This window comes from Mizuhopecten yessoensis, unplaced genomic scaffold, assembly GCF_002113885.1.
Source record: "Mizuhopecten yessoensis strain PY_sf001 unplaced genomic scaffold, ASM211388v2 scaffold11131, whole genome shotgun sequence".
Taxonomy (NCBI): domain Eukaryota; kingdom Metazoa; phylum Mollusca; class Bivalvia; order Pectinida; family Pectinidae; genus Mizuhopecten; species Mizuhopecten yessoensis.
The window spans coordinates 963,233-977,240 of record NW_018408895.1 but is presented as its reverse complement, the minus strand read 5'-3'; the positions used below and the strand labels follow the sequence as shown (position 1 = coordinate 977,240).

At 38.0% G+C, this 14,008-nt stretch overlaps 2 protein-coding genes across 2 annotated transcripts in view; both read right to left on the bottom strand.

Moving 5' to 3' along the window:
• The window catches only part of LOC110466346 (tRNA (adenine(58)-N(1))-methyltransferase non-catalytic subunit TRM6-like), an 18,271-nt gene extending 16,628 nt beyond the window's left edge, over window positions 1–1,643 (bottom strand). Inside the window, exon 1 of the mRNA XM_021522788.1 lies at window positions 1,439–1,643. Coding sequence (XP_021378463.1) covers window positions 1,439–1,569 — 131 coding nt within the window. The 5' untranslated portion in view covers window positions 1,570–1,643. The remainder of the gene's footprint in view (window positions 1–1,438) is intronic.
• Window positions 1,644–5,062: 3,419 nt separating this feature from the next.
• The window catches only part of LOC110466371 (peroxisome assembly factor 2-like), a 22,051-nt gene continuing 13,105 nt past the window's right edge, over window positions 5,063–14,008 (bottom strand). Inside the window, exons 14-20 of the mRNA XM_021522818.1 lie at window positions 13,606–13,690; window positions 13,243–13,304; window positions 12,946–13,054; window positions 12,559–12,675; window positions 11,598–11,675; window positions 10,895–11,034; window positions 5,063–8,259 (exon numbers count right to left, since the gene is read on the bottom strand). Of these exons, the coding sequence (XP_021378493.1) occupies window positions 8,123–8,259; window positions 10,895–11,034; window positions 11,598–11,675; window positions 12,559–12,675; window positions 12,946–13,054; window positions 13,243–13,304; window positions 13,606–13,690 (728 nt within the window). The 3' untranslated portion in view covers window positions 5,063–8,122. The remainder of the gene's footprint in view (window positions 8,260–10,894; window positions 11,035–11,597; window positions 11,676–12,558; window positions 12,676–12,945; window positions 13,055–13,242; window positions 13,305–13,605; window positions 13,691–14,008) is intronic.

Sequence of the window (14,008 nt, the reverse complement as noted above, 5' to 3'; positions counted from 1 at the left end):
GAAAAATCTAAAATCATGTGGATTTTGGGATAGTTGTTGTAAGAGTGTGACGTTTCTCCTCGCGACTGTGACTCCGGTTGCGCAGGGATATGAGACTAGTATCACAAGCTAGCACTAGGAATAGTTTAACATTATGTACATAAGAACCGATATACTGGTCAATGTGTAAGATATAAAGCCATGGTTTATGACCATTCCATATGTATTTTGTATTAATAAAGGGGATAAAAATCATAGAAACAGTTTATTTCACGGGGGGCGGGGGGCTAGTGAGTACTATGTGTATACCAATAATTTGCATAGCTAGAGTTGCACTGACACGGTTACCATGTCAAATGATTGAAGCAAGGCTACCAACCATATTGTTCCCTTCATATGTATTAAAGCGGTAAAAAAAACCTTAGAAACACTTTATTTCACAGGGAAAACTAGAGTTAGTGTTTGGGTACACCGATAATTAGCTAGACTAGAGTTTCACTGGCGCGATTACCATGCCGAATGAATATGCTACCCTCAGTTCTACATTTGTTAGAGACTTTGAATGCAACGAAGCATTTTAGTTGGCGGTCTTTATAGCAGATACAAAACATCTGTCATTGCTTTTTAATATTTTATATCATATAGTCTATGTTGCGTTTATATTTTTTTATTTGTCAAAAAATGATGTGTAAGCCCGTGCTTTATTGCTACATAGTTTGTTACGCGCCTGGCAAGATCACCAATGCATTTGAATTATACCAAGGCAACACTGCCGACAAATGTCTAATTGATACAAAACGAGAGCAAAGAAAAAATCAAAATAAACAATTTCTTTGTTGCTCAGAACAGAAATACAGGTGATTTGGGCTCTAAAATTCTGAAACACCTCTGACATCTGGATGGTTGTAATGCATGGATTTGTTTTCAAGTATCATTGAATTTGAAACATTAACAGATAGAGCAAAAGAGGAATATTTTTCAATTGTTTCGAAAAAACTTTTTATGGAAAACTTCACACAAATTTCAGGTAGAAATAGTTAATTACAACACTCTAAAGTGCTCACATGCCACCTACAGTCATCTACAATTTCAAAATGTTCTGGGGGAGACCCCCAGGCCCTCCTTTAACCACCTATGCAAAACATTACTGAGAACCATGGATAGGCGAATGTAGCCTAAGTAGCCAACACTCTCAGTAAACATTTTTAAACAAAATATTATTTACCTTGTCGTAAATTAATGCGATTTTTAATAATAAATTGCAAAAGTTACAGTTAAAGCGATTTTGGTTATTTTTAGTAACAAATCCATACTCCAACTGGACTATAATAGGCGAGTTAGCGTATTATACGCAAGTTGGTGGTTTTCCCCAACCTGCTATATGTCTACTTTCATTTTGAGGACTTCCTGAGCATATCAACGATTTAGAAACACTGTTTACAAGCGGTGTAACATTTACCTGCGCTTCTTTATCTGAAAAACTTTAATGTTCTTCCCTTTCTTTAGTATAACCTGATCCCCTTCCTTGATAATGTGCTGAGTAGAAAGATTGTCAGGAATACTTCCAGCTGCTGATGTATCAGAGGCCATGCTTGTCAGTTTCGATCTCAAACACACGCTTAAATTTCATTGCTTTAAATGTTGCTGCACACAAGCGTCTGGGACACGCAAAATCTAGCATGACGTCACACATACAGCGCCATCTGTAAACAAACACACGTGCTACAACTGACCGACATTTGAACGTATGCGGGGAATCAATGGGAGGGGCCAATATAAACCTCAGGGAAGATGCCCAACTTTGAAGATAAGTTAAAGAAAGTACCAAAGAAACTTTGTAAAGCATTCAAGTCAAGAGTAATCATTTTTAGTAAAAGAAGTTCAGAAAAACAACAGAAAAGAACTGCTAAATCGGTGTATTCACGTTATTATAGTCAATCTGTGGTGTCCGTCAAAGAACGTTTTGACAAGTCTCATAGCTTTTACTTCACGAAGAGGACAAATCACATGCTTCTCACCTGTCAAGATAATCAAGACACTGTAGATTTATTGAAGACTCGTACGTTTCATGGTGTATTTTTAGCATCTGGAGAAATCCATTCAAACAAAATTTTCATTTTGTCAAACGAAGATAAAAACAATAGTTGTTGCCACCAAGCTGTTGTACATGTAAGTCCAATGAATGACAAAATGAATCGAACAAAAAGTATTGACTCGTTGGAAATCAGTCCTCATTCATCTTTATCTTGCACAAAGACAATTTCGAGGAAAATAAAGCCCAACAAAATTTGGAAATATTCAAAGTTTATCCCTGTGTATGAGGCTCTGGGTGATAAATATCCTCGAGGTCCAATCTCAGACAGATCTTTACTTTGCTGGCTTGATTTACAAGCATGGTATGTCAACTACCTAGAAAACAAGCTGGACAGAATCTGCCTCCTCGAAATAAAAAGGAGTTCCAACAGCGGTTATGATGATATGGAATTGTATCGTCCGTCTCCTAACCACAGAAATCAACAAAGGAAAGTACATGAAAATTTTGCTTTTGTGGATGACAGGTTTGGCAAAAGGAATGAAGAATACCTTAAAACATTCACTAAAGATCCTGAGGAAGATGAAAGTTTGGCAATACAGATTTTTGTAAAAATGAGTAATTCTTCAATGAATCTTTGCAGAATCAAGAGTGAAATGATAGTGTGTTGTTTGCAGAACTTTTTCAAGCCATATGATAACTTTGACCTGATGTGGGTTGCAGATCTTGATGGTCATATTGTTGAAATTCAAGATAACAGAACATGTGACATTTTTAAACGTGATGTGGTGGATATGGTTGACCTGAAGAATGTAAAGGCCTTAGTGTATCTGCCACAAATTCCTGCAGCAAAACTACGTCACAAAGACCTCTGTGTTTTTGACACCATAGCTAAAACACTTGATTTGACTTCTGACCAAGTCCTTTATCTGCCAATGGACAGGCAAAGATTTCTGTGGTGAGCAATGAAAAACAGTGTTCAGTGTTTGTAGTGGCACTTCTAGAATGATTGAATTGGCATTTAGTTTAGTCAAATACATTACTATTTTTTGCATTCAACTGTCAACTCCGAGAAAATGGCTCAGGCTTACATTTCAAAACGTTGTAAAATTTAACAAAAGCTTTTCAATAGACTTGATAAACACTTGAAATTCAAATAATAAAATCGGTTTTTATATGCACAATATTATATAATTCCTGCAAAGATTTTAACAATACCTCTAGGTCTCAAGAAACCTCAATCCATGGTAGCAAATAAAGTATCATATGTAAGTTTTAAATACAATGTTACACATTTATTACTTTAATTTACTTGTACAATAGCATAATGGTGTTCTGAAATATCTAAGAGACCTAGAGAAAAACTGATGATTGATTTTGAATTCCTGGTGGGCAGATAGACATATCTCCATGAGAGTCAATACATCATAATACATGTAATTTTAAGAAACAACTGAAAGCACGAAGTATGAGAATTCAACATGGATGCATGCATGTCACTTGTGTTTTATTTTAGATAACAAAAGATGTAAATAAACAAAAATATGTGTTCATTGTTTGATTTTATTTTACACCAAAGGCACAATACTCCTGTCTGTATTACACAGCATGACATGTAGGGTATTTATTATGGCACACAAAGAATATCTCACAATGTTACCTCTTCAACCCGACACAATTACAGGGCTACCTTACAGTGTTACCTCTTCAACCTGACACAATTACAGGGCTACCTTACAGTGTTACCCAACCCAACACAAGGTTCAGTTCTTCAAGTCTAATTTGCATAAAGAAAATCCAATTCTTGAGAAACATCTCAAAATGTTATGCATTTTTTTGTTTCCTGTCTGTAAGTGATTATTCTGGATCTCTATAGATACAGTTTCAAATTTCATTATTCTTAACAAGTATACAAGATGGAAATTCTGTGTCAAGTTGTTGTAGGCTAGCAGGTTGAGCCCTAGTGAAATATTCACAGTGATATTCATACATGTATTTCATAGTACATGTAGTGATATGATTCCCAACACTTCCAAGGACCCAGGTCAATAAAAACATTCAGAGTTGATTGGGTGATGCAGCTTAAACAATTCTTTGACTTCATATAGAGATGCCTAAAGGAAACTCATATTTATTATCCCTTTTAAACATTTGGCATGCCATAGGGACATGCGATACCTAAAACCAATGTGTGGCGCGTGTCCCTTTTAGACAGCACACTTACAAAGGAACACAACTGCTGTGTTGTATAACAAAACAAGGTATTGCAGACAACACTCATATTCTTAAATGGAAGTGATTAGATATGTGTATACAGCAATTAAGGATCAATGAGGTCAAATACTCTTTTTATACCTAACAGAGACCTTAGAGAGGTCAAAACGAGGTAATCTTTATGAACATGTTTTTTAAGCTGCATGACAATCAGGAAAGAAATGAATTTGCTAAGCGACGACATACACAATTCTATTTATAGTAACATTCACCATGTTTTTGTCCCCAGGAGAACGAAACACACTCGTTTTAGAGGTGATGTTTGTTGATATGTATGTTTAGATTCACATCTAGTAAACAAAACTACTAACCTCTGTGTTGACACCATTTATTAGCAGGTAGCTGTTTGATACGCATTCTGCTCAGACATGTTGTCAACCGTATGCCTCTGATGTAGTCTGGAGAGAACTAAGTATGAAAAAGATACTAGTATTTGTTGAGGTTAGATTTGAAGGAGTTGATTAGATCAAGATTCATCTACAAATTTGGGAAGGGTAACCTTAATTTTCCATGTTTTCTCTTACCCTGGACAGGTGTATCTGTACTTTTACTGGTGTGAGATTTCCTTGTCTCACCCTAGGGTTGAGACGGGGGGATTCCCCTATTCATAACAATGGTATGACGTCACGTCAACAATACAATGACGTCACGGCAACAATCCATCAACGTCACATCAACCCTGAATTTAGCCTGTAACGTTAACATTACATTGTGTATATGATACACAATGGGTGAACAGGGGAAGAGAAAAAGAATCATTCATCCCCTTGAGGGTGAGATAGGGGAATCTCAACCCTCGGGGAAAGATTCTCCTATCTCACCCACAAGGGGGTGAGAGATTCTATTATTCTACAATTACCCCTAGATCTAATTAATACACAAAACTTGTCCCCTGGCATGTTGTGATTGAAATTTTACTCGGTTTTCATCAACTAACAAAGATTGCCCTGGATCACTTTTGTCAGTAGTTATGGTAGAACAGTTATTTTATACTTTTTGTCTGCAATCCTTCCAAACACTTTCTGTTATGCTGAAAAAAAAGGCATCATGTGGTGGTCTTTGATTCACCAGAACTTAACCCTAGTTGCATGTTAAATCTCAACATAGAGGAAAATCTCAAACAATGCAAATTCAGTGAGAATTCTCAGATTTAAGATTTAAAGAAATCAAAAGTGTTCAAAACATTTTCATGATAAAAAAACAGGCCTGTAACAAAAACTACCAGATTTACACATGAAGTGTCAGGTTGTTGAGGTTCACTATATATGATTTAAAACTAACAAAATATTTGAGCATAAAATAAGTTTTCACATACAAGTTTTACATCAATCAAGATCACAGTACAAAGTATGTCACAACAATGCAATATAAAAATTAGTATTACATAACAATGTTTACATGATACATGTTGTACCAGTTATTTGTATATATATGTGTGACATTAAATGTCAGTTAAAAGAACGATCAACATTTACAACAATTGACAATTGTTTTTATTCTCATAAACAGTAATATACACTGTGAAATCAGGTATTTTTGTGGGGCCCAAATTTTGTGGTTTTCCAACCCCCCTCTTCAAAAATTAGTGATTTCACAGTAGTATCTGGCTCCAGCCTCACAAAAATTCTCTTCTTCACTGGTTGTTTTTCCCAGGTAATTTAAAAACCAGGTGGTAAATGTTATTTTATGAAACTGGGGCGAGGTACTTTTAAAAGTAATACACAAAATATATTAAGTTACTTTAATAACAAAAATTATTGGAATCTGGAATAAATATAATTTGAATATACATTAACAATTGTACAAAATAATTAATAATTAACAACGCATGATTGAATACCCGTCAGTAACAAAACAGAAGCAGTCAACATTCAAATCATACATACAGCTTTTTATTGGACGTTGACATCATGATCATGATTATTTTCACTGTCACAAGTTTTGCCCCACTACATGTAACAATGAAAAAGGTTGAAAAAAGCTGACTGATTTACTTTATAATTTTAGCATTATATTATAATTGTTGGCACATAATCAAATCACAAGCAAACAGAGAAAGGCGACAGAAAATCCATCATTCATCCATCATTACTTTACAAATTAACGACACAATTTGTTTTAACTGGTCCGAGTCCGATAAGCTGAGACAAAAATACACCATGTACAATATGTAATTACAGGAAGTCCCTCTCTACCTTATATATCTTTACTGGTATGTGTACAAAGCATTTATAAACAGAGTTTTAAATAACAAATTAAGCAAATAACAGCTATCTTCCTCAGCTGAATTTTTTTAAACATAATTTCAGATTGGAAAGTTTATAAAACCCATTGTTGTTTTTTTGGTATAGCATCAGAGTACTGTAATGTACTTCAGTCTTCTTTTGTCAAACATGAAGTTGATTCTCATATATAATCGTTACTTTTACATTTTAAATATTATTTATAAGCAAAAAAAAAAATGTATGTATGGTGTATGCTTGTTCAATGAATAGAACAACCATCGCCCAGGGAGGGTCAGTGGTATCCAACGTAACAACAATGACGTCATAATAATGAAGACGTCAACAATCAGTCCATGACATTCATAGCCTATATGAATGCAAACTGAATTTGGTAGGATTATATAGTGACAATGCCATACGATGGTAAATATTTTGAGATAACACGTTCCATAGAACTTGCTGACATTGATTAATACATTTTTTTATTTTTTAGATAAAAACCTACCTTTATTGACATGTTATAGAAAAAATCCATGTTTCCTCTTTATTATTAGCTGATAGTCATAGTCCATTTGACAGAACACTACTATATAGTGCACAATTGATGCTGCGTTGGTTGCAGAGTGAAAATTCTGGACTACACCATTTACACTTTTAAGTAACTGTAACTCACAGGGTTATTTAAAATTACGACGGAAAAATAAAACCATCACTAGTAAAAAAATCTAAAGTACATAAGGATTTCATATTATCTGGATATCTACGAGTTTGTTTTCCTATTGAAAAAGTCAGCAGTATATCCATTTCTACTGAAAATAAAACTGACTCTAGGCCTGTAACTCTCTGTAACAAACTACACCTTCTGTAACTCTCTGTAACAAACTACACCTTCTGTAATTCTCACAGACTGTTGGATATCATTACAGAAGTGAGAGAGCATCCTCAGTTTATCTTCTATAATGGTCAGTAATACCAGTGAGTTCCAACTGTACACTTCACCCATTATCACTGTAAAATAAGGAAATGATTCCTTCTTGCTGTCTGTTGATCTGCTGATGTAACTAGCAGTATAGTTGGAATCAGTATATCTCTACTGTACATAACATGTATATTATATGCTTCCTCAGTCCTCACTGCCTGTAAATACATGTATAGTGGGCTAGCTCTAATAGTATCCATCACATCGTACAAGATTTGACCTCACTGCCTAGTGGTAGTGACCTAGCTCTAATAGTATCCATCACATCGTACAAGATTTGACCTCACTGCCTATAAATACATGTAGTGGTAGTGACCTAGCTCTAACAGTATCCATCACATTATACAAGATTAGACCTCACTGCCTATAAATACATGTATAGTGAGCTAGCTCTGATAGTATCCATCAACTCGTACAAGATTTGACCTCACTGCCTAGTGGTAGTGAGCTAGCTCTAACAGTATCCATCACATCATACAAGATTAGACCTCACTGCCTATAAATACATGTATAGTGAGCTAGCTCTAATAGTATCCATCAACTCGTACAAGATTTGACCTCACTGCCTATAAATACATGTAGTGGTAGTGAGCTAGCTCTAACAGTATCCATCACATCATACAAGATTTGTCTTCACTGCCTGTTAAACTCCTGTTGTAACTGTCTGTAGTGGTCTAGTTCCTGTTCTGACAGAGAAGGCGTTAGAGTTGAAAGAGCATCCAGGAAATCTTGTTCTGACACCTTCACATTTTGCTGGTCTTTTGTTTCACCTTAATACACAAAAATGCACATTGAGTACATAAATATACAGTACTTCTTACACTTCTTACATATATATACATATATCAGCGCATTAATATCTAAGTCAAGACAATAAAGAGAAAGACACTTTCGGTTTGTTTGTGTTTTACGTTCCATTAACAGCTATAGTCATTTAAGGACGTGCCAGGTTTTGGTGGTGGAAGAAAGCCGGAGTTCCCGGAAAAAACCCAGCGACCTATGGTCAGTGTCTGGCGACTGCTCCACGTTGGTCTCGAACCGGTGACCCAGTGGTGGAGGGCTAGTGGTAGCAGAATGTCAGAAAAAAGCACTATAAAAGTTTGCATAAATATATCTATGCAGACAACAGTTACATTTAGCCTAAAACTGTTTGCTTACACAGGCAAAATTTCTTGATGTCAATTTCAGGTCAAATTCTCGTCCATTTGACATCAAGAAGTTTTACCTGTGTAGTATTACCCTGGTCCTGTGACTCACCTGTTTCTAGCGCCTGTGTCCTGTGACTCACCTGTTTCTAGCGCCTGTATCCATTGTGACTCACCTGTTTCTAGCGCCTGTGTCCTGTGACTCACCTGTTTCTAGCGCCTGTGTCCTGTGACTCCCCTGTTTCTAGCGCCTGTGTCCTGTGACTCCCCTGTTTCTAGCGCCTGTATCCATTGTGACTCCCCTGTTTCTAACGCCTGTGTCCTGTGACTCACCTGTTTCTAGAGCCTGTATCCGTTGTGACTCACCTATTTCTAGTGCTTGTATCCGTTGTAACTCACCTGTTTCTAGTGCCTGTGTCCTGTGACTCTCCTGTTTCTAGCGCCTGTATCCGTTGTGACTCTCCTGTTTCTAGTGCCTGTATCCATTGTGACTCACCTGTTTCTAACGCCTGTGTCCTGTGCCTCACCTGTTTCTAGCACCTCTGTCCGTGACTCACCTGTTTCTAGCGCCTGTATCCGTTGTGACTCACCTATTTCTAGTGCTTGTATCCGTTGTGACTCACCTGTTTCTAGTGCCTGTGTCCTGTGCCTCACCTGTTTCTAGCGCCTGTGTCCTGTGACTCACCTGTTTCTAGCACCTGTGTCCGTGACTCACCTGTTTCTAATTCCTGTATCCGTTGTGACTCACCTGTTTCTAGCGCCTGTATCCGTTGTGACTCACCTATTTCTAGTGCTTGTATCCGTTGTGGCTCACCTGTTTCTAGTGCCTGTGTCCTGTGACTCCCCTGTTTCTAGTGCCTGTGTCCTGTGACTCACCTGTTTCTAGTGCCTGTATCCATTGTGACTCCCCTGTTTCTAACGCCTGTGTCCTGTGACTCACCTGTTTCTAGCCCCTGTGTCCGTGACTCACCTGTTTCTAATGCCTGTATCCGTTGTGACTCACCTGGTTCTAGCGCCTGTATCCATTGTGACTCACCTCTTTCTAGCGCCTGTATCCGTTGTGACTCACCTGTTTCTAGTGCCTGTATCCATTGTGACTCACCTGTTTCTAACGCCTGTGTCCTGTGACTCACCTGTTTCTAGCCCCTGTGTCCGTGACTCACCTGTTTCTAATGCCTGTATCCGTTGGGACTCTCCTGTTTCTAGCGCCTGTATCCATTGTGACTCACCTGTTTCTAGCGCCTGTGTCCTGTGACTCACCTGTTTCTAGCGCCTGTATCCATTGTGACTCACCTCTTTCTAGCGCCTGTATCCGTTGTGACTCACCTGTTTCTAGTGCCTGTATCCGTTGTGACTCACCTGTTTCTAGTGCCTGTATCCATTGTGACTCCCCTGTTTCTAACGCCTGTGTCCTGTGACTCACCTGTTTCTAGCCCCTGTGTCCGTGACTCACCTGTTTCTAATGCCTGTATCCGTTGTGGCTCACCTGTTTCTAGCGCCTGTATCCATTGTGACTCACCTCTTTCTAGCAACCGTATCCATTGTGACTCACCTGTTTCTAGCGCCAGTGTCCTGTGACTCACCTGTTTCTAGCGCCTGTATCCGTTGTGACTCACCTGTTTCTAGCGCCTGTGTCCTGTGACTCACCTGTTTCTAGCACCTGTGTCCGTGACTCACCTGTTTCTAATGCCTGTATCCGTTGTGACTCACCTGTTTCTAGCGCCTGTATCCATTGTGACTCACCTGTTTCTAGCGCCCGTATCCGTTGTGACTCACCTGTTTCTAGCGCCAGTGTCCTGTGACTCACCTGTTTCTAGCGCCTGTATCCGTTGTGACTCACCTGTTTCTAGCGCCTGTGTCCTGTGACTCACCTGTTTCTAGCACCTGTGTCCGTGACTCACCTGTTTCTAATGCCTGTATCCGTTGTGACTCACCTGTTTCTAGCGCCTGTATCCATTGTGACTCACCTCTTTCTAGCGCCTGTATCCGTTGTGACTCACCTGTTTCTAGCGCCAGTGTCCTGTGACTCACCTGTTTCTAGCGCCTGTGTCCTGTGACTCACCTGTTTCTAGCGCCTGTATCTATTGTGACTCACCTCTTTCTAGCGCCTGTATCCGTTGTGACTCACCTCTTTCTAGCGCCTGTATCCGTTGTGACTCACCTATTTCTAGTGCTTGTATCCGTTGTGACTCACCTGTTTCTAGTGCGTGTATTCGTTGTGTCTCACCCGTTTCTAGCACCTGTATCTGTTGTGACTCACCTGTTTCTAGTGCCTGTATCCGTCTTTTAATGGCGTTAAGCATGGCATCAGAGCACAAGGCATAAAAGTCAGCACCAGTCAAATTTTTGGGACATTCAGCTACCACTGCAGACAAATCACAGTCATCTGCAAGCTTAAATCTGAAAAAATATGAAATTCAGAATGAGACATGGTTTTAGAGCTGTTTTGTGTAGCCTTAAACAGTTGCAAGTACTGGTAACAGAATATAACGGGGAAAAATGTGTGCCCTTTTGTACTGAAATGTAGAAAGTTTTAATGTTCCATTTTTAAAATGTTACCACCAATTTGCCCAGGTATTCTAGTGAGCAATTCTTTAAAGAACAGGTAGCTATACTGAAAACTGGAGAATTTTTTTTCTCATCTTTTTATCTATTAACTTTTCCACCCCTAGGTAACTTGAATAAACTCAACCATGCATTGATTTGGATAAGTCCATTATGGTCTACAGTGCAAAAAGGGTTCAACAAATCATAATCCTTTGGTGACCATATTTATATGAAATAATATTAACTAGTATTGATGTTAGTGCATAAATCATTTACATCATTCAAGCTTTGAAATCTTGGACTTACAAACGTTTAGATGTATTGATCACCTAAACATAACCAATTTCTTGTAACATTCATATACCAGAGTAATATCATCTTTCAATTGTGTAACATGGCCACTGTGAAGTACTTACTTCCTGGTGAGGGCCTTGATTATCCGGAGCTTAGAGTCGTTGTCATCACTGACACCGAGGTACAGCAATTTATCAAACCTGGAGACAAAAAACAAAGCAAATAATACTTAAGTACTTCTTTATCAGGACACAAAGCTCAGGCCGTACAAATACTGGTTGTAATACACTGAAAATAATATTGGTTTTTTTCTTCTATGGCAAATAACACTTTGTTATTTTCACACTAAACTGACCAATTAGATAGCAGATAGTGTGGAAAGTAATAAACAACAGCATGGTCAATAGTGATGTCACAATAGCCCTGACGTTTCCTGATTATGACATTATAATACATCATTATCTCACTCTCCACGCTTTTGGTTGGGGAAGGACAATCTATTCACAGAAAGCCATGTCTTTATAAGGGAAACATAATAAATAGAATATTCTTGGTGTCTTGATGTGTTATACTTTACTCATGGGTTTAACCCTTTCACCCCTAAGTAACTTCAGTAGACTCTACCAAACATTGATCTGGACCAGTCCATTATGGTCTACAGTGGTGAAAGGGTTAATATTTTTCATACTTTTTACTTGTGCTACACACTAAAATATTCATCCCACTCATGGTAACTGTAATTACTCAACAAAACACCAAGAATATCCACCATATATCAGGTCACAAAGCTTTGATAACACAAATTACAATACTTCTGTTTCTGGTCACAGATCTAGTGCCATAACACACAAATTACAATACTTTTTGTCAGATTGACCAGAGCCTGTATAAACACCACCATATATATATATATATATATATACTGATAGAAGGTCAGTTCATACGATCAATTTATTATTCCTGATTCAGTAGATACCAATCCTGTCAACAGTACAGTTTGGGATTCATAATATCACATATTCCAGATCCCAATCACTCATACTGTACCTGGAACTATTGTCCAGTACAGCATGCCATGCCTACCTGCCAGGTCGAAGTAGGGCGGGATCTAATAAGTCTGGCCTGTTCGTCGCTCCAATCACAAACACATCACATGACTTATGAAGGCCATCCAACTCTGCCAACATCTGAGAAACAACCCTGAAAGTAGAATAACTCCAATGTAATTGGTGGAGCACACAGAGTCCATTGTTTCTGACAATCTTTCCACAGAATACACTGAGTGAAACCCTGATGATCCATATGCCAACTTACTTCTTTTCAGCCCCTAATATTCAGGACATTAAAGATCTGTTTCATCATTCAGTAAAAAGTCTTATCATGAATGTATTCTTATTGGAAACCAATGTCTCCGGACTAATCAGGCTCCAGTGCCATTACAAGCAGCAATTTCATCTAAGATATGCTCACCTATCCATGACTCCTCCAGAATCACCACTCTTTCCCCGGTTAGGGGCAAGAGAGTCCAGCTCATCAAAGAATATAACACAGGGTGTGGCACTCCTGGCACGATGAAACACTGCCAACAATAGGACACAGCAATTAAACATGGCACCTCTAATAGTTCATCAAATATATCTCAATTTTAAAATCAGCCCTGAATCCTTCACAAACAAAACGACCTTTTCAAAATGATTCCTTTTTGGTATATGTACATTAAATGAAATAAGCTGTAAACTTAGATATGCTAGATAGGTTTTTCTTTACCTTCCCTGACATTTTGTTCACTCTGCCCGACATACATGTTGATCAGTTCTGGGCCTTTAACACTGAAACAAAACACATTCTCATACATTCATCATATGAAATTAATTAACGGGTTAAGTAAGATTTCTCTGAATAAAGCAACTACACTGGTAATGATTTCTTGTTTTGTTTCTGCAGTTGTTTAAATATAGTAATGTAATTTATAAAAGTACTTTTTTGGACTCAATATTACTTCATACGGCATTAAGAAATAACCTCATCCTTTCTCAATATTTTCATTAACTGCTCTACAGACTTGGCGGACATGAACTATATTTGTTGTGAGCTAGTCTCTGAATCAGTGAAACTCTGTGTGGTACTGACCTGAGAAAGTTGAGTGAACATTCTGTGGCGACAGCTTTGGCAAGAAGTGTCTTCCCTGTTCCTGGTGGTCCATATAGTAACACACCTGCAAAGAATTAATGAGTCATACATTTTCTATAAAGGTACACCCAAGATGGCCATACATTAACACATTACTGTTGGGTAATGATGAGCCATACATATAACATACAGGTATACCTAAGAGGACAATACAGTAACATACCTGTAAGGTAATGATGAGTCATACATATAACATACAGGTATACCTAAGAGGACAATACAGTAACACACCTGTAAGGTAATGATGAGCCATACATATAACATACAGGTATACCTAAGAGGACAATACACTAACACACCTGTAAGGTAATGATGAGCCATACATATAACATACAGGTATACC